This window comes from Bos indicus x Bos taurus, chromosome X, assembly GCF_003369695.1.
Source record: "Bos indicus x Bos taurus breed Angus x Brahman F1 hybrid chromosome X, Bos_hybrid_MaternalHap_v2.0, whole genome shotgun sequence".
Classification (NCBI taxonomy): domain Eukaryota; kingdom Metazoa; phylum Chordata; class Mammalia; order Artiodactyla; family Bovidae; genus Bos; species Bos indicus x Bos taurus.
The window spans coordinates 40759038-40783892 of record NC_040105.1 but is presented as its reverse complement, the minus strand read 5'-3'; the positions used below and the strand labels follow the sequence as shown (position 1 = coordinate 40783892).

At 37.2% G+C, this 24855-nt stretch overlaps 1 protein-coding gene across 15 annotated transcripts in view; it reads left to right on the top strand.

Annotated features, from left to right (window-relative positions):
* Positions 1–24855, top strand: part of CASK (calcium/calmodulin dependent serine protein kinase) — a 377764-nt gene that overhangs the window by 289085 nt on the left and 63824 nt on the right. For 14 of the 15 annotated variants that reach the window (XM_027534512.1, XM_027534509.1, XM_027534508.1 and 11 more), the window contains 3 exons: positions 1733–1854; positions 18862–18939; positions 21806–21886. In XM_027534512.1, coding sequence (XP_027390313.1) covers positions 1733–1854; positions 18862–18939; positions 21806–21886 — 281 coding nt within the window. Of the gene's footprint in view, positions 1–1732; positions 1855–18144; positions 18239–18861; positions 18940–21805; positions 21887–24855 lie in introns of those variants that run through there. The other variant, XM_027534523.1, reaches the window with a different exon arrangement.

Genomic DNA, 24855 nt, shown 5'->3' with positions numbered 1-24855 from the left:
TCCACATAGATAACCACTTAATATGTCTTAAGCCCCACATTTTAACATAATTAAATACTACAAAAAGCAGTTGCTTGTATAGCAACTTTTTTTCTATTGTAGAAACCTTAGAACATATGGACAAACACAGAATGAAATAGAAGCAGAAAAATAAATATAATTACTATTATCTTTTGGTATTCTTCATTCTGTTGGGTTTTTTTCTGAATTTGTATTTTTTTCAGTTATAATTGGGAGTACACAGTTTATGTGGTTTTGCCTTCTGCTCTCTGAAATTTTATATCATGCAGATTTCTGTCTTTAAAATTCTTCAAAAACAAATTTCATGTAGCTGTGTATACCATTTCGTGGATGTTCTATAGTTTATATATTCATTCTCTAATTATTAGATATTTATCCATTTTATATGATAGATATCCTGACACATAAATCTTTCTACAATTCCTGTTTTTTCCTTAATGTAAGTTTTTGTGAATAGAAATCCTGAATTAAAGTGCATGAGCATTTTTGAGGTTCTTTGATATAAATTATCAGATTGCTTTCTGGAAAAGTAGTACTCTTCCCCATTCCCCATCTCCCCACTCTGACCACCATCATAGTTGTGACAATCAAAAGTGTTTCCAGACATTGCCAAATCTCCCCCTGAGGGACAAAATTGCTGCTGGTTGAAAACTACAGATTTAAGATTTACATGCGCAGTGAGGCACTTAATGTTCGAATGTCTCTAACACTGTGTACACTAATGTCCTGAAGTGTAGGCTCTCAGGGTGCTTTTCTTTCTCTGGAGTGCATATGTGTGTGTTGTCTGCAGAGTAGAACAGGCTAACCATTTCTTTAAGGCTAAGTGACTTTGTTACTACCTCTCTGGATTCCCAGTTATTAGAGGAAATTTAAAGTGACCACACTGTCCTACAAAAATTATTTCCCCTAATATCTACTATGGTATTCTGAAGTGTCAGTCAAGTATATCTATCCTAAAGGGGGCCCAATTAACTGAGAACAACTTGGTTCCCTTGACTTTGTATGTAAAGGGAGGAAAAAGAATGGAGTGAGATTATTGCTAGTTAAGTTTGAGCCTTAAAAATCCTAAGAAGGGGACTTCCGTGGTGGTCCAGTGGTTAAGACTCCACACTCAGAGCACAGGGGGCCCGGGCTCGATCCTTGGTCAGGGAACTAGATCCCACATGCCACAACTAATACCCAGCACAGCCAAATTAAATAATTAAATAAATCTTTTTTTTTTTTAATCCTTAGAAGGATTTACATAGCAGGAGCTCCCAGTTGAAGGTTTGTCCCTCACATCTACATCTGGCTTCACCTTCTGTTCTTGTTAGAAAGCCCCTGTGTGAAATGACCACCTCCGTTATTTCTATCATATTTCAAAACATCATGGAGTCCTGGGAACCCACAGTCTCTTTCTGATGTATGACTTTCTGCACCCAGATCTTCTAGTAGCTCAGTTGTGGTTGATGAATTGCCCTAATCCAAGTAAGACAAGAGGCAATTTACTTTGAAAGTGAGGAACGTGCAAATACATTGTTAAAAACATAAATTCACTGCAAATACTCTATCATTAAGTGATATGAAACACGTTTAAGTCTGTTTTCCAGTAAAGACATGAACCTTTGAAATGTGTTAGTCCACAGTTCTGAAGTGTCAGATTTAGGTTATGAAGGTGAGTTTGACATTGACTTTCTCTACTGGCTGTTTCTTTTCTGTTTGTTCCCCTTAGGAGCAGTGTCACAGGTGCTGGACAGCCTGGAAGAGATTCATGCACTTACAGACTGCAGTGAAAAGGACTTAGATTTTCTACACAGTGTTTTCCAGGATCAGCATCTTCACACACTACTAGATGTAAGTCTTTCTCTTTATTAATTTTTTTGGGTAAACTGAATAGTTACCATAACAGTCCTTTTTCAGTTGCTGCCTGTCTGTGAGAAATGCAGGAAGTCATCCATCATAGATTCATAACTGAAATTAAGTATCTTATATATGGTACAAATGCAATAAAGCCTAACAAGTCACAGTGGAAAAAAATAAGTATATATGTATATCTTTAGAAGAATCCATTGAGCTTTGCTGTGATTACCTCTCATTGCTTCTAAATATTGTCTTCAAACATTGCACCTCAAACATGAGTATAGGAGAGAGAGAATTAAGCTAGATGTTGTGCTGCTACTGCTAACTAACTCACTTCAGTCGTGTCCGACTCTGTGTGACCCCATAGACGGCAGCCCACCAGGCTCCCCCATCCCTGGGATTCTCCAGGCAAGAACACTGGAGTGGGTTGCCATTTCCTTCTCCAGTGCATGAAAGTGAAAAGTGACAGTGAAGTCACTCAGTCGTGTCTGACTCTTCGCAACCCCATGGACTGTAGCCTACCAGGCTCCTCCGTCCATGGGATTTTCCAGGCAAGAGGTGCCATTGCCTTCTCCAAGACGTTGTGCAGTGGACTCTATTCACACACACATCTCATACTTAACATTGCTGGCTTTCATAAACTCGGTGTCTCTCTATAAAACATAAGGATATATTCCATTATAAAATATGACAGACTGCACTGACAGATACAAGTCAGAAGCTGACAGTTCACATCTGCCTTCATTTCAGTCATATTTTAAGTAAAATACCTTTCTTAGCACATATTAGTCTACTTGTACATATTAGTCTTTTTACAAGAAAAATCTTCCCTTCATAAGAATAAAATTTGCTTTGGGATGCCTAGAACTTTGTGGTGCTCACTGATTAATCAACCATATGATACTTATTAAACTAATGCAAATTTCCCATAATGTATTCTACAGAGCATTGTTCTGGGAGATAGTTGTGGGTGTTACCATTCAAGAGAGAGGAGTAGATCTAAAATTTATTGATTAAATTTTTTTACTGACTATATAAGTTTGAGAAATGCTATGTTCTTTATTCCCTTTATATGGATTCACAACGGGTGCTAGTATATAGCAGCTCTAAGATGTCCTATAGCAAAAAACCCAATTAACTCTAATAGCATTTCTCAAACTAATTTGGGCAGAGAATTTTCATTCACAATCCTGCCAAATTGGTAAGGACCAGTTTGGGAAAAGCCAAGCTAAGAGTGTCACAGTATGTTTCAACTTCCCACCAAGTATAGTATCTCACAGTTGCTTCTATCCATAGATTTGATTAAGTTAATCACCATTTTAATAGTTACGCATTTTAACAGAGTATATGTATTAATTCACGACTGAGTAACTGCTACAGCATGCAATCCTAAAATTTGAGTGGCTTAACAGAATAGAAGTTTATTTCTTGCTCACATCACAGTCAACTGCAGTAGGTGAGAAGGAGAGGAGCAGGAAGAGTCTCTTCCACACAGGCATTCAGGGATCCAGGCTTCTTCCACTGCATCCTTTGCACCCAGCCAGCAGATGAGAGAAAATGGAAAATTTTGCAGGGTGAGGGTTGCAAGTGGGCTGTATCAGAGTTGTCTGTGTTCCATTAGCAAATACTAGTTACATGCTTGAGTAGCTGCAAGAGAGCTAGGAAATAGGTTTTTTTTTGTTGTTGTTGTTGTTTTTTTTTTTTTGGTTGTTTGGTTTTTTTAAAACTTTTTATTTTGGATTGGGCTACCGCCAATTAACAATGTTGTGATAGTTTCAAGTGAACAGCTAAGGGACTCAGCCATACAAGGGAAATAGTTTTTAAATGTGCTAAGTGAAATAAGCCAGACAGAGAAAGACAAATACTGCATAGTATCAATTTTTTAAAAAGTCAAATTCATAGAAGCAAAGTGGAATGGTGGTTGCCCAGGCTGGGAGGTGGGGAAAATGGGGAGAAGTTGGTAAAAGGGTACAGACTTTTGGTTCTAAGATAAATAAGGTTGTTGTAGCCACGCATTCCGGGAAACAAACTCACTCAGAAGGACAATGCAGATAGTGGAGTGCAGTTTATTACACGGGTGGGCCCAAGGCAGAGTCTCCTCTTGAAGCCAAGGACCCCAACCAGTTTTTGTGAAAACCTTATATACCCTAAGGGTACTTGCTCAAACCCACCTCCCCAAATTCCTTGAAACTAGTCTGGACAAGGTAAAAGAGAGATAGGGTCAAAGTTAACTTATGAGTCATGTGTCACAAGACTAGATAAACGGTAGATATTTATCAATAGGCCTGTGGTCATATCCCGATAAACATAATGGAATCTACCACTTTGTTCTGTTACAGAGATAATTAGCATATTCTTTTGGGCAGTGGAGAGTCCAAGTACAAGTCCTGAGGCTCTTTTATCAGGGGGGGTCTGGTTTTCCATTGGTATGCCATTTCTATAGACTCCAGGCACAAAGTTCAGAGTCCATTGGGAGGGTGGACCATGCTTGTAGCCTAATGTTCGCAGCCTGGCATAAGATGGAGCCCAGCTCTGTCTGTTTCCTCCTTCAAGGTCAGAGGATCTAATGTATAGAATGGTGACTATAGTTGATATCGCTGTATTTTATAATTGAAATTTGCTAAGAGAATACAACGTAAGTATTCTCATCCCCAAGAAATGATAACTATTTGAAGTGATGGATGTATTAATTAACTTGATTGTTAGAATTCTCTCACAATGTTTACATTTATCAAATCATCATGTAGTACACTTTAAATATATTACAATTTTATTTGTCAATTATACTTCAGTAAAGCTAAAAAATGTGCTCAGGAAGATAAGGAAATGGATTTTCTCCTTAGTGTAATTTATCTTAAGTAATTTGAGAACATTTCAGATTAAATTTATTTTAAATAACTTGTTATTTTCTTTGGACACCAAAAAGCCCTTGAAATGAATTCTATTTTGTGAATAGCTCCTAGCATTCCATTTTCTCCTTTGTTTTGTCATCATTGTTTTTGTTAATGTGTTATTTGAATTAGTTTGACCTCTTTAACTTGGCTATTTAAATATCTATTCTTTATCATTGTTTCATATGATGCAGAAAGTTTTGTTCTTTTTGGTTTTGGTTTTCTGTTTTTGTTGGGTTTTTTTTTTTTTTTTTTTTTTTTGGCCAAGGCATACAGGAATTTCCCAACCAGGGATCGAACCCACACCCCCTATAGTGGAAGTGCAGAGTTTTAACCACTGGACCACCAGGGAAGTCCCAGATGCAGAAAGTTGTGACAGTTGTGAATTTTCCATAGAAGTCACAGCTTTTACTAAAACTAGTAAGTAGGATGTTTGAAAGAAGCTACAGTAGAGCATGAAGATTTGGTTTATTTCAGCGCTAGTCAGTGCTAAGATTTACTGACCTTCTTTAGATCAAGGACTTTTTGTCACTTAAAGGCTAAAAGATGCCCAAATTAGTTTTCAGAGTTGTATTCTTCTTACTTAATGTAACTGAGCATACCAAGCTTGAGACTGCAGAGGAAATACAAGAACATTGCTAGCTTCTACAAAGAGGGGCAGATAACCAAACACAGGCTGGATTTTGGAACTGAGCCAGGCCGCCATTACCATCCAATGCTAAACTTCTCAGACCTCACTGCAAATATTTATTTTGAATAACTGCTGCATTCTCAGGTAGACGTAGAGATTCGTAGACTTTAGTGAGGAAAACTGTGTTTAAAGTTCCTTTGGATTTTTATTAATTATAAACTTAGAAGTGTCTGTATCAGTATCTGCGCCATCGATGCTTCTCTATTTGAAAAGGAGCTGGTGGCCTAAAAATAAGCCATGCTCCCCCAAAGACATCACGTCTTAAGAATTTTGCAGACAAGCACTACATGTGAAGCCCAGAACTCTCCTGAGATGACTGACTATAAGGCCAGCCCTGGGCAGTGTTGGGATGCATTTGATCCAAACTGAGCCATCCTTCAACGAAAGCTCAATCATCCTGAATGAGATAATGCCCCCATGATCTACAGCCCTTAAATATGGCTCATTAAACTCTTGTTTCAGAGTTAGCAGGCAACATTTCAATCATGAGATCCATGAAGTGTTCAAATGGCTGCCATTTAAAGAAGTCTAGCCATTGAAAAATGTTTAAGTACTTCAGAACTTATGGTCTGTATAACAAAAAAAGGATCACTGAACAGACCAACACTTGAGAAGAAGCTTTTCAACTTTAACCGTTCATTCTTCTTTCTGGTGTTCTTGGAATCAGATTGTTTTGTGTTACAGAATCTCTGTTGGTTCCTTTTCAAGAATTCCAAGCAGTGACACCTAGTGGCCTTGTTTTGTGGACCATGTCTTGATTGCTACTTTAATCTCACTGAGTCATTTCATGAAATATTTTTATTATACTTAAATAATTTCTACTAATTCAATAACACTCACAATCGCTAAGTCTGCAGCCATAATTTTTCAGCTGACCAAACAAAACAAGGTTAAGTTCCTGCAGAAGATAAAAGATTGTGTAAGCACCCTGTTTTTTCTAGCCATTCCTTTAAAATAGCAACAAGCTCAGAATTTGAAGAAACATTCTTAGAATTAGTTTGAGGGAAACAAAATATCTGTTGTATGGAAAGAATTTACATTAAAACAAAAGGAAAAACACTGTGGGTTCCACTGCGGGAGGAAATACTTTAGATTTGAATTCTATTATAATCTGTAGTTAGAAATAGATCCAGAATGTCTAAATATTTTCTATTCAACTAGTTCACCCTGGCACACATATGCTGATTCTCATTTTGTAGGAAGAGATAAAGAGGAGGAACTGTGCCTGGTCCAGCTTGTTCCAGTATTTCTGCTTTCAAAGATTTAAAGCACTGGCACAGTGATGCTCTGTATATGAAATACATAGATCAGTATTAGTAAAATACACTTTGGTGTGTTTGCTAAAGCTGCCACAAATGGGGTGGCTTAAGATAACCGATTGGGCTTCCCCTGTGGCTCAGCTGGTAAAGAATCCGCCTGCTATGCGGAAGACCTGAGTTCAATCCCTGGTTTGGGAAGATCCCCTGGAGAAGGGAAAGGCTACCCACTCCAGTATTCTGGCCTGGAGAATTCCATGGACTGTATAGTCCATGGGGTCACAAAGAGTCAGATACAACTGAGCGACTTTCACTAAGATAACAGATTATTCTTACACTTTTGGAGACTAGAAGTCTTAAGTCAGGTACCAGCAGAACCATGCTCCCTCCAAGGCTCCAGGGAAGAATCCTCCCTTGCTCTGGTAGTTGCCTGCAATCCTTGGAGTTTTTTGGCTTGTAGTTGCAGTACTTCAGTCTCTGCTGCCATCTCCACAGGGCATTCTCTGTATGTGTGTGATTCTGTGTCTTCACATGGCCTTCTTATCAGGATACTAGTCACTGGATTTAGGGCCCACTCTAGTCCAATATGACCTCATCCTAATTAATTACTATCTGCAAAGACCTGACTTCCAAATAAAGTCATATTCTGAGATTCCAGGTAACCATGAATTTGAGGGGAGAATCTCCAGCCCAGCACAACATGGAAAACTAATTTTGCCCTGAATTGATTTTTCAAGTATGAGTGCAGATTATAAAAATCAAATATAAAATAATGAAGTGTTACCCTGTTGTTCATTAGTTAGGCTTTCTTTCTTGGGAATTGATGTTAAAGTATAATTATCTCTTTTACTAATATTTTGAATCAGTTTTGGAACTTGTATATGATACACTGGATGGTAAGATGATGGATGTGTTTTCAGTGGGCTGAAAAATCAAGAGTTTTTTCCAGATATAAAGTATTTTGCAAATGTTATTTGGTGGTGATTCTCAGTCTTATTAAGTTCTTGTAGAAATTTTCCTAGTACAGAATTAATGTTTATTTTGTAAGTCAATAATGTTACAAAACATTGTTAAATTACACATTTATTCCTCTCTGCCAAACTTTGACAACTAAGTTTTAAACATTCACCCACCATCTGTCATACCTCTGAGCAGCTGTTAACATTTGTTACAGACTGCTGTTTCCATGGTAAATGTGGTACCCCACTTAATTAAGATTATTTTCTTGAGAAGTTCTTAAAAAAAAAACCCAGTGATTAGATTAATAATGCAAAGACTAACTACAATAGCAATTTAGCAGTTTTATAAGTAATTTTTATAATAAAATAATATTTTAAAATATTGTGTAGAAATGAGTTGATGTCTTTAATCCTCCATATTTTATGTTATTGACATCTTTATTATGATTTTTTTTTTTTTGCTTCTTAGGGAGAGTTAGAGAGTTTTTCTGTCTGACCTGGAGTTAACACTGGAAAACTACAACTCTTGATTTACTGTTTTGCTTTTTTAAAGATAGTAAATTGGTAGTCATATTTGGAAATAGCTTATTTTTAGAACTCAGAAGTTTCCTAATAGGGAAAAACATGGAACTTCTGCAATAATTTGATGTTTTTGAGCAATCTGGGGTCTGAGAAGTAAGTTGATACAGTGTTGAGTTTGGATGTTTAAATAGGTTACCAGTCAGGAAATACCAAAGCTAAGTTTCCCATGGACTTGTAGTCTGGTCGATTTGCACTTACATGTCTGCAAAAATAAGGCCTGAGGACCTTTAGAGGCTGAGCTACTAGTACCTTCCCAGGGTCCCATGTAATCTTAAAGAGTAAACTTCAGCAAATATGAAACCATCTGGGTGGTAAGTGCCAGGGCACAGGTGGCCTTGTGCCACCTGCCTCCTGGGGCTGGAGATTGAAGTACCCCAAGCTTGCTTTAGGCATGGGGGGTCTCATTCCTCTGTTTTTAACTGATTGGGCAAAAACTCCAATGTCTGTTTCCATCACGTACCAAAATATTAGTATCAATAGGGAAGTGTCATGTGAAACAACATTCCTAAGATAAAGAGAACTAGAACTATCATCTGACCTAAATATTTTCAAATTAGTTTTTCTTCATTCTCAATGTAAATATCAATAAACTTAAAGGGGGGGTGGGGGAGCTACTAGGAATATGGTCATTTGTTAAGCAGCAATAGAAAACTAATATAACCAGAAACAAAGCAAGGATTTTCCACTATTACCACTTCTATTTAATATTTTTATGGTGGTTCTGGCCAGTGCAGTAAAGCAAGAGAAAGAAATTCAAAGCATGCAGCCTGGAAAAGAAGTAAAGCCATATTCTCATAGAGAAATATTCTTATATATAGAAAATCCTAAGGAAACTACAAAAGATCTACTAGAACTAATAGGTAAGGTTAGCAAAACTGCAGGATACAAGATCAACATACAAAAATTAACTATACTTTTATATAAAAGCAATGAATAAAGTGAAAGTAAAATTTTAAAAATACAATACTATTGTAAAGGATAAAACAATTGAATAAAAGAGATATAAGATTATACACCAAAAACTATAACCATTGTTGAAAAAAAGTAAGGAAGATGTAAATAAACCATTTCCCCCTCTCCTTAGCCCCTGGCAGCCACCATTCCACTTTCTGTCTCAAGGAATTTGACTACTGTAGGTTCCTCAGAGAAGTGGAATCATACCTTATTTGTTCTTTTGTGACTAGCTTATTTCACCAAACATAATGGCCCCAGGGTTCATCCTTGTTATAGTATGTATCAGAATCTCCTTCCTTTTAAAGACTGAAAAATACTCCATCTTGTGTATATACTACATTTTGTTTATCCATTCATCCAATATCAATATTTTGTGGCAGATAATTATATACTTGGAAAAGGTAAATCCTCCAGGTAAAAGTGGCCAGTAGTGGGGAATTCAGCCTTAGTTTCATCCCCAGGCAATTGCGCTCTCTCTGGTCTCCAGGTTAGCTCCTGATATACATCTCTGTGAAAGGAATGTGTGAGTTTCACTGAAACTGTTGTTAACTACAGCAGTCCCTCTCATTCCCTTATTTGTCCAGGTGAATCACCTCCTAAAAGAGTGATCAGAATTTATTCTAAAATACCAAGAGTCAGCTTGTCCCCAGCACCAGTGTTTCCCACTGAGTGTTCTTCTATTTTTGTAGCACTGTAGTCCACTTTACCAGAAGGCAGAGGAATGTTCAAAAAGCCTTCCAAGTGCAACAGGCTCTGATTCTTCTTCATGCTGTTCCCAAGGGAAGGGTTGGGGGGGTGTTCCCCCATAAAAGAATGCGGCATGCTCAGTTGAAGAATGTTCGATGTGGTTGGCTTGTAGCCTTCACATCCAAGAACATAGTTGCTTTCTTCTCTTTGTGGTCCTTCAAACATTATCTCATAAAACCACTTCTGCCAGACTGTCTTTTTTGTTCTCTTTTAACTTCCCACAACAAATTCATTTTTGCTACAGCTATTTGTACCAATGCTTGGTGTTTCCTTATACAAAATAATTCACATCCTAAGTCAAAACTTACTGAACTGCCTCAGTAATGAAATATCATATGACATACCTAATGTAAATATTTTCTTTCAAAGAAGCAAATTAATAATAGGAAATTCAGTTACCCTAAATAGTATTTAACTACTAATGTAGATGTTTCAGAAGAACACCTTATGAAATGAGGTTTTAGCACTTTTTTTTTAATTTTAGTAGGTTTTTTATGGAAAAGAAATGTTTATCATAGTGAAATTTCTCACATTTGGAAAAACTCTTGGATCTAGTATTCGAAAGTGTCCTATTTCATAAGATTTAATTAAAAGTAAAATAAAGCCTGCCTGTATCATCTAACTGGTTATTTTTCCTCATGCTTTCTTTTGCTTGCTCAAGAATAGGCATTATGATTTGTTTCTTACAAGGCTTCATTTTAGAGTTATTGGCCAACTGAAAAAGACCGAGTGAGGTCAGTCAAGTTAGGTCATCTGAGGCCAGTGTTTGAGTTTCTCAGAGCAAGCAGCCAACTGAACAGAAATCCACCACAGTGGCCTATGTTGTTAGGCCATCAACAGTCTTTTTAGATTGAACTAGGAGGCTAAGCGGAGAAGGCAATGGCACCCCACTCCAGTACTCTTGCCTGGAAAATCCCCTGTACCGAGGAGCCTGATGGGCCACAGTCCGTGGGGTCTCGGGGAGTCGGACACCACTGAGCGACTTCACTTTCACTTTTCACTTTCATGCATTGGAGAAGGAAATGGCAACCCACTCCAATGTTCTTGCCTGGAGAATCCCAGGGATGGGGGAGTCTGGTGGGCTGCCGTCTGTGGGGTCGCACAGAGTCAGACTGAGGTGACTTAGCAGCAGCAGCAGCAGCAGCAGCAGGAGGTTAAGCAAGTCTTGATTTCTTGGATCAAGATAAATCCCTGAAAGAGCAATGTTCTAATAGGATTGAAACACAAGCAGCTCTGTACACAGACAAGGAAAACCTAAACCAAACAGGGGCCTCCTTGGTAGGATTTTGCTGTCAAGATCCAGTGTATTTTGCAACCCTTTCAGGAAATCTTAAAATGGTCCAGATATATTGATTTTTAATTTCCTGTTTGCCATCAGAAGAAAACTTTCATAATGGATTTAGGTAGAGCAGTATATCACTAGGCCACTAGGCCAGTCCTAAGACTCAAAAGTGTATACACCCCCACCATGAGTTTCTAAAACTTGATTTAAGGGTTTCCAGCAACATTCTTATTGGCCACTAAGTAAACTCCATTGGGTATCCATTTCTAACTTGAGTTATCCAGTATTAAACTGGGCCATAATATTGGTAGCAGCCCTGAATCTTTCTCTAGGAAAAATCTAAATTCCAAGGTGCGACTCTTGCCAGTTTATTACCATCACTAGATTTGTGGATTTGATACACATTTTTATCAAGTGAGAAACAAATTTAGTTTAAGATTTATAAAATTTAGCTATTTGCATGTTTTCTGAACTTTTAGAGGGAAAGTTAATACATAGTACAAATTGTGAAGGATCATGTACAGATAATGAAAGTACACTCATCAAATGAATGGAATATATTATCTCCATTTCAGATGGAGAGTCATCGGCATGACTAATCTTTGAGTGCTTTCTTCAGTTTTTTTAATCGAATTGATTTTTAGAAATTTTACAAAATATAAACTGTTAGGCAGTTTTTTATGCTGATAGAATAGGCATTATTTAATCCTGTGAGAGCAAAATGCCTCAGTGATTTAATTTCCTTTTCTAAATCATAATATCCCAATGATGCATAATCATCTTTAGGTTTGTAAGATAGACAGACTATATAAGTTCTTTCCAAAGTTTAATTGTAGCTCCTAAAGTATTTGAAAATGCCATTTTAAATTTTGTAGTGTGTTTATTTCACACTTAATTGTTTCCCATCACACAATCTTTATACCACTATTAAATATACTGCTGTTTTCCAAGTTTCAACTATGTCATTGTTTTAAACTGAAGTATAGTTGCCATATAATATTATATGTTACAGGTGTACAATTAGTGGGGCTTCCTTGGTGGCTCAGACAGTAAAGAATTTACCTGCAGTGCAGGAGACCTGGGTTGCATCTCTGGGTTGAGAAGATCCCCTGAAGGAGGGCATGGCAACCCACTCCAGTATTCCTGCTTGGAGAATCCCCATGGACAGAGGAGCCTGGCAGGCTATAGGCCATAGGGTCGCAAATTGTCAGACATGACTGAGCAACTAAGCATAGCACAGCACAGTACAATTAGTGATTCACAATTTTTAAAGATTATAGTCCATAGTTATTATAAAATGCTGGCTATATTCCCATGTTGTACAGTACATCCTTATAGCTTATTCTATACCTAATTGTTTGTCCCTCTTAATCCCTTCCTCACTGGTAATCACTGGTTTGTTCTCTATGTGTCTCTTTCTTTTTTGTTATATTCACCAGTTTGTTTTATTTTTAGATTCCACCTAGAAGTGATATCATACAGTATTTGTCTTTCTCTGTCTGATTTATTTCACTTAGCATAATGCCTGCTGCAAATGGCAAGGTTTCACTCTTTTTATGACTGTGTAGTATTCCATTGTGTGTGTGTGTGCACACGTGCCTGTGCGTGCACCACAGCTTCTTTATCCATTCATCTATTGATGGACACTTGGGTTGCTTCCATAGCTTGGCAATTGTAGATAATGCTGCTGTGAACATTGGGGTGCATGTATCTTTTCCAATTAGTGTTGTTGTTGGTTTTTTTTTTTTTTTAAGAAACATACCCAGGAATAGAATTGCTAGATCATATGGTAGTTGTATTTTTAGTTTTTTGAGGAACCTCCATACTATTTTCCACAGTGGCTGTACCAATTTACATTCTTACGAATAGCATACTAAGGTTCCCTTTTCTCCACATCCTCACCAACATTTGTTATTTGTGTTCTTTTTGATGATAGCCATTCTAACAGGTGTGAGGTGATATTTCACTGAGGTTATCATTTGCAATTCCCTGATGATTAGCAATGCTGAGTGTCTTTTCATGTGCCTGTTGGTTATCTGCATTTCCTCTTTGGAAAATTGCCTATTCAGTTCTTCTGCCCATTTTTTAATCACATTATAATTATTTCTTTTTTTTTTTTTGATGTTGAGTTGTATATGTGTTATTTATAAATGTTGGATATTAGCCCCTTATCAGTCATATTATTTACAAGTATTTTATCCCATTCAGTAGGTTGTCTTTTTATTTTGTGACTGTGTCGTGTTTAATGACATTAAAGATCTTTGAGAGGACATTTTTATATTTTTAACCTAAAGACAGTGAGTTGATACATAAACTTGAGCAAGAAAAGTAGTTCTTTAGAGCTCAGATGTTCTCTGATTTCTAGCTTCAGAAGACCACCTCCAGCACAGTAGTTGAATATCAGTTCCTTATATTTTAGTATTAAATCACCTTTCCCTAACATTTTTCCAGTTCTCAAATGTATTTTTTAAATACTGTTGGATATCAATGGCTGATCTGCTGGGTTCCTTGAAAGGATGCGACATTGGAACTTTGTTCCTAATCACCTAGCTTCTTCACAGCAACTGTAAAGAAATTCTTAATATGATAGTCTGTTTCCAGAGCAAGTCATTTAAATTCCCATTATCGTTGTGCAGTATAAACTTGTGAACACTGTTATTATCTTTTTACTAGCATTACAGACACATTTCTTTGCATACTTTGCAGCTAAATATTTGACTCTTGAAAACTTTAATTCTTTTCCAGCGGGGACTCTCTTTGATATCTTTGATTTAGGTGGTAAGATGGTGGTAGCTTAATGAACTTTTGTGTTCCATCAACTCTACAAACCCATTCATTCATTATTTGGCTCACATCTATAGCCTAGTTGCAAAAGTCATAATCTTTCTCATCTAAAGTATATTCTGGTCCTTAAGGTTTGGTTTTCTCTCTGCTAGTAAGTTAGTGGGACATCTAACCTGGTGATAGTAATTTTATAGGTTCTCCACTAACCATTCCATTTTAAATGTTGATACTGCTAAGTGCTGTGTACAAACTATGAACAAAACAGAAGCTTCTATTTGATGAAAGAAATCAGAAGACAGTGAGGTGCCATGGAGTAGGGTTAAAAAAACAAAAAAGAAACTTGATTTAGTGTTTTGCATGTAAATTAAAAAAATGACATTAACTTATTTCACCATCATTATGTTTGAAAGTACAATCTCAGCAGAATTCAATTTAGTATGACCACCAGCTTTATTCTGCTTTTATACAAAAACAACCCATCTCAAATATAGAATGTGGCCTCTTAACGGAACTGTGCTTTTATACTCCTTAAGACAGACAGATGAAGCGTGTCCTTGCAGCCATGTGGGGTCGTGTATGACCCAGTGCCAGACACTGGCAGTGAGCAGGCCTGTCTGGGAGTGACACAGTGTGAAACAGTCTGTTCCCCTTGCAGCTGTTCACATTTCCTCGTTTTGCCTTGGGCTGTGTGTGTGCGTGTGTGCATTTTAATAAAAAGTGCTGAACTTGCGTAACTATAATTGCATTAGAAAGAGAAAAACCCTAAGACATTCATTCTTGTTTTCTGTCTAGGAATAGTTTATTAAACATTCTTCCCTCCCTCTGCCTCACCCTCTACACCTCAGCTTTATAAACACACTTGAAGTCTTCAGATGGCAGGGAAGCAAACAACCAACAGAAATATATTTTGTCATTTCAATTCACCTTCAATTTGAGCTTCTAGAGCACGTGTTGGCAACTACAGCTGTCAGGCCAAATCCAGCCAGCCACCTGTTTTTGTAAATAAAGTTTTATGAGAACCCAGCCATGCCCATTCATTTATGGACTATTAATGGCTGCCTTCACACACACAGCAGGGTTGAGTGATTGTGACAGAGTCCATATGGCCCACAAAACTGAAATGTTCATCGTTTGGCCGGGCAAGGATGAGGATTCTAAACATTCTTTAATAGGGCAAGACTTGCAGTTGATTGCTTAATATCTTTCAAATCATATTTGCTAAGTCACTTCAGTTGTGTCCAACTCTGTGGGACCCCATAGACGGAAGCCCACCAGGCTCCCCCGTCCCTGGGATTCTCCAGGCAAGAACACTGGAGTGGGTTGCCATTTCCTTCTCCAATGAGTGAAAGTGAAGTCGCTCAGTCGTGTCTGACTCTTAGCGACCCCATGGACTGCAGCCTACCAGGCTCCTCCGTCCATGGGATTTTCCAGGCAAGAGTACTGGAGTGGGGTGCCATTGCCTTCTCCACAAATCATATTTAGTTACTTTTTTCCCCTACAGCCTATAAATGGCATTTTCTACAGTTCTTTCCCCAAATATTTGCTGAAGGTGTCTCCCTGGCATGAGACTGTGTTACTGAATTCTAATACAAGCCACGGTACTGTAGTATGAGAGAAAGAACAGCACACATCAGGAGGCCGGTCTCTTCCCTGCTACTCTGGCTCCCAGATGCTGTGTGTTCACTTTATGTTACTGGATGTCAGCTCTCTCTTTTTTAAAATGGAGGAGTTGAATCATGTCAATATCTAAGATCTCTTTTACCTTGAAAAATTTTTGAAGTCAGGCCTGAAACATAGCAAAAAAATTAAAAGAATTAAATGTGGTCAAAATTTATTTCTTAATTTTGAGGGAAGGCTTTTAACTGTGTAGTCAGAAAGATGATCCATGATATCTGGTTCCTAAAGAAAGCAGTTAAAATAAGTATTCCTGCTCTGTTTCTTTTTTTTAAATATCCATTTACAGTTCCTATACACCAGTTAAATACTCCCTTTTTTGTTTAAGAAACATTTATTAAACATCTATTATGTACACAGTCTCAGAGTAGGTGCTGTTACTGAATGTCAAAGGACTCAAGAGTCTGATCATAGAAAAAAGAAAAAATACTTAAACAGCAGGTCCTGTAGTCATGTCCCTCAGGCAGCCAGTGCTCTCTTGGCTGTTAGCGCCCAGGGTATGGCAGGCATCCAGATCTTGTCTCAGTCCCAGGTTGCCTCTGCGTCATCGGCATACTCTGCAGCTGGCCCCAGCAGCACCCTCTCAGCTCCTGCCTTCAGCCATGACCCCACAGGCACTTCTGGGTCCTCTTGGTCAGAGTTTCCACCAAGATGGCTCCAGCCAGATTACATTCTGAGGCAGCTCCCAGACTCACGGGAAACACATTCTTGCCACAACATACATTCCAAGTTCAGGCTGCCCTGCTATTGACCTCACCCTGCCATCAAGGACTGTCCCAGGCAGCCTCCAACCAGGAAAGAGGCTCTTTCCACTTGGGACCCCAAACACCACATGTCAGGCAAAATACAGTGCTGGGATGAGTATGGAAGGACCAATTTATCTACATTTCAGCAAGCCCTAGAGGGATGGCCTGGCAGCTTACTAACAGACCACTTACTTCCTACTGGCCTTAGCTCTGGGCTTTAGCTGAAGGTCTAAGACAGCAGGCCAAGTCCCCAAACCCCATCTTTCTAAGTATACTTTGTATATTGATAGATGGGGGCAGGCGACAAAGGGTGGGTGATAAACAAAGAGAGCCCGCCTTTGTTCTCAAGATTCACTCACCTAAGGAACCACATTGTAAGACCAAGCCAAAAATAAAAAGCCTCCAGTAACAGAGTGATTCTGGGAGCTTGGAGTTTTTGTTGCTTTGTAAGTTAAAAACTAATGTGCATTTATTAAATGTGTAAATAGAAATTAATCATGGTTGAAAATTTTGAAAGTAACATTAGCAATAGTCCTTGGTCAAGCAGGGCTTCCCTGATAGCTCAGTTGGTAAAGAATTTGCCTGCAGTGCAGGAGACCCCAGTTTGATTCCTGGGTCGGGAAGATCCACTGGAGAAGGGATAGGCTACCCACTCTAGTATTCTTGGGCTTCCCTTCTGGCTCAGCTGGTAAAGAATCCTCCCGCAATGCTGGAGACCTGGGTTCGATAGATCCCCTGGAGAAGGGAAAGGCTACCCACTCCAGTATTCTGGCCTGGAGAATTCCATGGACTGTATAGTCCATGGGGTCACAAAGAGTTGGACACGACTGAGCGACTTTCAGTTGGTCAAGAAAATGGCAAAACTCTTTGTGGTAAAATTAGGCATTATAAAGACATTGTAATTATAAATGACAGTGCCGACAACTTATAAAGCTTCAAATTAAATTTGGTCTGTTTTTAAACAGCATTCAAGAGTTTTAAAGATCTTTTCATTATTCATGTATATTTTTTCATTTTGTTTGCTTATTAATATGATGACATGTCAGGTGATAGTTTTAAGTGTTGGCTATTTTAAATGTGGTTTTTTATTTTTAACTTACAATTCCTTACTTTTGGAGGGTTGGGTTCTTTTCCCCTCCTACTTTTTATTGCAGATGTACAGTATTTAATTTGTCTCTATAGACTAGTCTGGGAACCGACACAGTATATAATATTATTTCTACTGAAAAATAATATTCACTGGTTCCAAATTTCAGAATTCACAATCTTTAGAGATGGAAGTCATTCAGAGGACAGAGACTGTGCTTATGTATGCTACAGGGATTTGAGCAAACTTTTATAAATAAGCCACATATTGCTAGTTCTCTAAATGTTAATATAATACTTTAAATAGACCAATATTTTACTAGCCTTCTTACATTATTTATTTAAGCTCTAATTTAGTAGTACTTTCTTAATGCTGACTTTTTCAGTGCTATCATTAGGCTTTATTTATTTGTCCTATCTATCTGCCTGTCAATCATTAGGAATTTTTATGTATGGTATGGCTCAAATATTTACAAGTCATTAAGTTTTATCTTGCATCAGTATAAACAAGTCTAACTGTAATCTGGAGAATGTTTACAGTATTTGACCTCTGCACTGGCACTGGTGCACGTAGGAGAGGAAAAAAAAAACAAAACCAATCCTTCAAAACCCCCCACCTATTTTAGAGAAGTTAGGAAATAGAAGTGGCAGACTAACCAAGATCAGTTTCAGCTTTTCACTTTTCAGAGCAGACTGTTGAATGAGATGTTTCATCCGAGGCAGAAAGTAATATTTTAATTGCATTTCTACACTATAGACATTTTTCTCTTAAAGAATTTCTTCAGAAAGTTAAATTTTGGATCATTTAGATTTGTGGAGTTTTTAAATTATCGATTCTTTTAATGTCTTCTTGTAATCTATGAATTTACAGGTTAAAACAGAAAAAGGTTTGTATTCTTAATTTCTTGCTGAAGGATGCCAGCACTGATACTGTTAATGAACAGCCCTAGTAAAATAAGTATAAACCTTTCATGAGAACATTCCTTCCTAGAAGGAGTTGGGTTTGCCCTTTCCCAAGATTTAGATTTCTGTGAAAATTCCTTCAGATATTTCTTGGCCAGAAAGCATTCTTTCTTTCTACTCTCTATTCATCTTATTAAATGTCGCTTCTATCAGAGGGAAAAAATGCTGTGATTACTGAAATATTGATGATTTTTTAAAAGATGGACGTAGCACTCATCCTGACAAGTCTCATTTGAATGAATAAGAGATTTAAGAAGAACATCCCACTGCAGTCATCAGCATGCCTTTTTAAGGGGAAAATATTGTTTCGTGAGATAATAAATATGAAGCTTTGAATTTTAGCCAGGAATTATGAATGTTGATTGGATATTCTCCTTTGCTTTTAGCTGTATGACAAAATTAACACAAAGTCTTCACCGCAAATCAGGAATCCTCCGAGTGATGCAGTACAGAGAGCCAAAGAGGTAAGTGATAAGTATTTTGTAAATGTATTTGGGTTTCATATGTGCTACCTTTAATGAAAATGTTTCTGCCACACAGTAAGAGGCAGTTGCCTTGAAGTCACAGTAGACTATTATACTCAGATTTAGTATTTCTAAGTTTATCACTGAGCATTTACATACAGAAAAGAAAAAAGAAATCTTAGCAGCAACGTTGCCTAGATTTCTAGTTCTGGTTCTGCTATGTAAACTTGAACAGGTTAGCATATTGATTTTACTTCTCTTTTTAAAAAGAAGGAAAAAGTTATTTTACCACACTTGGTGGAAATAGATGTGCTATGAAAATTTGGGTTGCTTTTTTTAAGGTGGTAATATTCGAAAGTTAATTAAATATTTACAGCAGCTAACTTCAGAGAGAAGTCATTTTTATAAATTGCCAGTTAATGTACATCTTTCACAAACTTTTAACTTTTTATTATAGAAACATTAGAAAACATTAGAAACATTAGAAAACATGTTAACATGTTTTCAACATTAGAAAAATATTGCAGAAAGTTTGGAAAGTAGAAATTCATCTATAATCCCATCTCCTTATAGTAATTTTCACTTTCACTTCCCTTTTTCCATTCACTATCATTTGCATATAAATTTTTTGTAGTTACAATCAAAATTTATCTTTCTGTTGAAAAGTGAAAGTGTTAGTCACTCAGTCGTGTCCGACTCTTTGTGACCCCATGGGCTGTAGACCACCAGGCTCCTCTGTCCCTGGGATTTCCCAGGCAAGAATACTGGAGAGGGTAGTCATTCCCTTCTCCAGGGGATCTTCCCAACCCAGGGATCAAACCCCAGTGTCCTGCATTGCAAGCAGATTCTTTACCATCTGACCCACCAGGGAAGCCCCAATCTTTCTTTTAACCTAATATAATATAATAAGCATTTTTCCATGCTTCTACTTGGTCTTTGTAAATAAGTTCTAATATTGGCATAGTTTTTTCTTTGCTATTACTAAATTATAATAATGCCTCCATTGTTAGACACCTAGTGATTTCTTTTCACTTTTTGATGTCATAAAAGTCTTCATCCAAAGAAATATTTTCCTTTGAAAAAAATTACTTTTATTATAAAATGAAATTACTATGTGAAAGAATATGAAGACCTAATTCCTTCCCAATCAGATTTTAAACACAAAACCTGTACTGGAAAATATATATTCACTGAGAAACAAGACCAAGGAAATAGAGGTGGCAACAGTCAGAAGAGACTCTCTCTAAATTAGGAGACCACACTGCAGTGCTTAAAATCATAGGCTGTGAGAGTAACAGAGAACCAGAGAGAGTATATTGTTTCTTCTTTTGTTTCAATGGTAAAAAACGCAAAGCATAAAATACACCAAAGGAGAATCGGCTTATTATCATTAAACAATATGAATTAATAGCCTAATCAGCATGAGTTAAGAGTACATTTCCATAAGAAAGGAATCTCATAGTTTTCGTTGGTTTTTTCTTACCTAAGAAGGTGATTGAGTAGTACTAGCTAACATCTAATCTTTAGGCTGCTACTGCTACTGCTAAGTCGCTTCGGTCGTGTCCGACTCTGTGCGACCCCATGGACGGCAGCCTACCAGGCTCCTCCGTCCATGGGATTTTCCAGGCAAGAGTACTGGAGTGGGGTGCCATTGCCTTCTCCAATCTTTAGGCTAAGTGACCTCAAAACATCCCTTCCTGCTCCACTTGTAGGATTCTCAAAGGCAAGTCAAGAGACTCCTGGTGGGTACATGACTTGCATGCCCCTGACAGCCAATACTGCTCAAGCAATCCTTGATCAGCTTGACTTTTAGAATTGAGTACACTGTGTATAACCACTCTGAATCCAACTATCTACAGTTAGAACTGCAGTAATAGGTTTACTCTGAAAAGGAACAGAGGACTTCCCTGGGGCTCGTGTCACAAACTCCATTCTAGTGGTAAGGGATAACTTTTGAAGAACAATTTCATTTGAAAACAACCATTTAAACCTGTACAGAGAAAATGTTAGCAACTAATTAGTGAAGAAAATGTGAGTGAAAAGAGGAAAGTTTTTGATTGTTTCTTTTGTTTTTCAACTAGTGGTAGTGGTTTAGTTGTTCAGTCAGATCCAAATCTGCTACGCTACAGACTGTAGCCTGCCAGGGTTCTCTGTCCATAGGATTTCCCAGGCAAGAATACTGGAGTGGGTAGCTGTTCCCTTCTCCAGGGGACCTTTTCAACCCAGGGATCAAACCTGGGTCTCCTGCATTGACAGGTTGATTCTTTAACACTGAGCCCACTGGGAACCCTTTCATGCCCTGGCAATTAATTCTGGGAACCATTGCCAAGACGTGGTTTTATCTATGTGAGGAGATGAGTGTGGAGAATAACATTGATTCTGTCAGGCTACAAGGGAAAATATTTGTGTTTCTCTTCTTTATTTTTGTTTGAGCCTTTGCAATTTTAATCTTTCTGAAAGGAATGGACAGTTTTGTTAATTATAAAAGAAATCTGTTATCAACTTGTACTACAGATTCATCTTGATGGTAAGTTTGGAAAAAGATTTGCGGAGACATTTTCCCATTAAGTTTAATTAAGTTACCTAGGCCTGTAATAAATATGTATTACAGAGTTGTCATTTTGTTTTGTATTTTTCAATAATCTTTCGAGTTATAGTTGGGTAATGAAGGCAGAGACTATTACAGCAATTTTTTTTTATTTTTTATTACCACCAATGTAGTTCTTTTGTATTAATACCTTTGAATAAAATGATGAATTTTTTTCCAGAATAATTATTTTGTCTGCCATAAAAATCCATTCATACTTTTTCATTTAAAAAGAATTTTATATTTTCATACTATTTTATATCTTGCTTGTTTTTTTAGGTATTGGAAGAAATTTCATGTTACCCTGAGAATAACGATGCAAAGGAATTAAAGCGTATTTTAACACAACCTCATTTCATGGTGAGTAACAGTTAAACTTCTGTAGAAATAAAACCTCACTTTCAAAAGAGGGTTTTACTAATTCTTATGAAATACAGCCATCTTCATCAAATGTGCTTTCAGCCATATGTCAGAGTGTTAAGATTATAATACCAGATAATATCAAATTATAAAGATGCTATTTGCCAACCTCATGGAGTTGGAATAAGAATTAAGTAGATGATACATCTACTGTGCTTTGCACAGTGTCTGATATATCCTTAATGCCTAATAATTGTTAGCTAATGAATATTATTAGTTACTCCATAGTATCTGTCATGTCTAGGGCACAGTACTCAGTAAAACACTGAATAGATTAGCAACTTGCCCATTTGGAGATAAGTTAGTCAACTGACTGTTCTGTGCAGTGTGTTTTCCGCAGATAGAAGCCTGTACATTCTGGACAGATGGGTCTATCTATTAATTGATAAGTAACCCTCAGCTCAATTCCGAGAATGATGTAGGACCATTGAGATCAGTAGATCTTTCAGATTCGAAGTAAGCTAAATAAAGAAAATAATATATACCCAAATAAAATCATTTTTTTAAGGTTAAGGTTTGTTTGTTTGTTTTTCAAAACCATTAAAGCTAAGACAGCCCCATCTCTCACAACTTACCTAACTTCAAAGCCTTGGTTTATTTTGCTTTTCTGACATCAGAGAGAAATTAATATGTGCATTGCTATTAGTAAGCATTTTCAGAAATAATAAATAGTTCTTGTAATTTCCTGGCTCAGGAAGATCTGCTGGAGAAGGGATAAGCTACCCACTCCAGTATTCTTGGGCTTCCCTGGTGGCTCAGCTGGTAAAGAATCTGTCTGCAATGTGGGAGACCTGGATTCTATCCCTGGGTTGGGAAGATTCCCTGGAGAAGGGAAAGGCTACCTACTCCAGTATTCTGACTTGGAGAATTCCATGGACTATATAGTCCATGGGGTCACAAAGAGTTGGACACAACTGAGCGACTTTCACTTTCACTTGTAATTTCTGAACACCCAGCTAGGTGCTTAAAAGACATTTTCATTTACTCATCAAATATGTAAATGCCTACTGTATACCAGACACCATGCTGGGCACTAAGGGTAGTGGTGAATAGGATCAGTGAAGTTCCATTCTAGGTGAGGCGTGGATAGGTGAACTAGAGACAGACAGTGAGCCAGTATACAAGCAAGATAAGTTCGTATTGTGATAACTATGAAAAAAAGACAGGACAATGGGGCAGAGATGATAGTAAAGGAGAAGCTATTTCAGAGGGTCAGGACAAAGGCCCTCTGAGGAGTTAACATGTGGGCTGAGACTTGTTTTATGAAAGAATCAGCTTTCTGAATGTTCAACCATGGGGACGAGCAAATGCAAAGGCCCAGAGGCAAGAAAGAGCTTCGTAGAGTCAGAGTACAGAAGAAAGGCCATTGTGGCTGGGATATAGTAAACAAAGGGGAGAGTTGAGCTGGCAAACAAGAAGACCTGGCAAGGGCGGCAGAGGCCAGACCACAAAGGGCCTTTGGGGCCATGGTAAGGAATCTGGATTTTCTCCTGATTGCACAGGTGACAGTGACTGCAAGCAAGAAAATATTGTTAGACCTGTACTTTTTTAGAGATTGCTGGAGCTCTTGTGTAGAGAATGGACTGTGGTGAGGATAAGACTTAAGAGAGGGAGACCAATTAGGAGGCTTCTGTGAGGTGGTAGAGGCTTGGAGAAGGATGGGGCTGATGGAAAATGAGCAGATTGGGATTCTGCTTTAGGGGTGGTTGAACACGGACTTGCTGATGGCTGAGATGTGAGGTAATGTAATTAACTCCATTTTAAGTTCAGAGAGGAAACTGTATCCTAGAAAGGCTAAGAGGCTTGCTTTAGGTCACCTACCTAGTAAGTGGCCTTATGGAGATTCAAAACCCAGATCTTTCTGGCTCCAAAGGCTGTGCTCTTAAATGACTTGTAACAAGGATTGATTTTCCTATAAACTTATTTTGAACTCAGTGGGCATTCCCAAATAAGCATATGTTTGGATAATGTCCTGTGTGGGAGGTATAATTCTGAGCTGTATATACTATGTTAAGCTTTTAAATGCTATAGCTTTCTATTTTAAAAGCATTTTAAGATAATGATTTCAAATTTTTGGTATTGTTAAAGAAATATTAATAAAGGAAAAATTTTAATTTATAATTTTTATTATACCAAAGTTTGGGAGTTGTTCTTAGCATATAATTTTGTACTTATTTCTTCAATTATTTGACTTTTTCTTTGCTTTCTGATCATTAAAACATGAGGATTTAATGTTGGGTTACCTTACATTTAAAAATACAGATACTTAAATTTTTTACAGTAATTAAAAGAAGAGAGTATAGGTTTAAATGATTTTTTAAACTCTGTACTCTAGAGGTCATGATAAAAAATATTAGCACACTATCCTTTTTCAGTTATTCCATTTTAAAGACTTTTTTTTTAAGAGAACAGATCCTTTGCTTATTGCATTTGTAAAATATAAAACATTAAGGATAAAGACAATAAACAGAATTGAATGTCTATGCTTTGATTTTTTTCCTTTAAAATTTTCTGTCCTAAATCCTATTTTTTGAAATTGGTATCTTACTTTCTCAATAAAAACAAGGTGGTTATAATCACCTTAGGTTGACTTGAAAGTTTCATTATTAAGTGATAAATTTTATGATTTGTAATTAAGAAGCCTGAAGAACTACTTTCAAACCTAAAATTTCTTTTTTCCTATAAATTTTAAATGAATTTTTCCCACTCTAGTCTGAAGTTCTTAGTTGTCTTGTCCATGTCCCTTTTACATACAAAACAAAAAATTGTTTTTTTCCTTTTTCATGATTCTTCTTATGTAATTAAATATAATAGCTATTTCAGCTTAGTAACAATTGCTGAATCACCACATAACATACTTGAAAAAAAATATTCAAACTCTCATTTCTCTATTTTTTATTTGGCATACT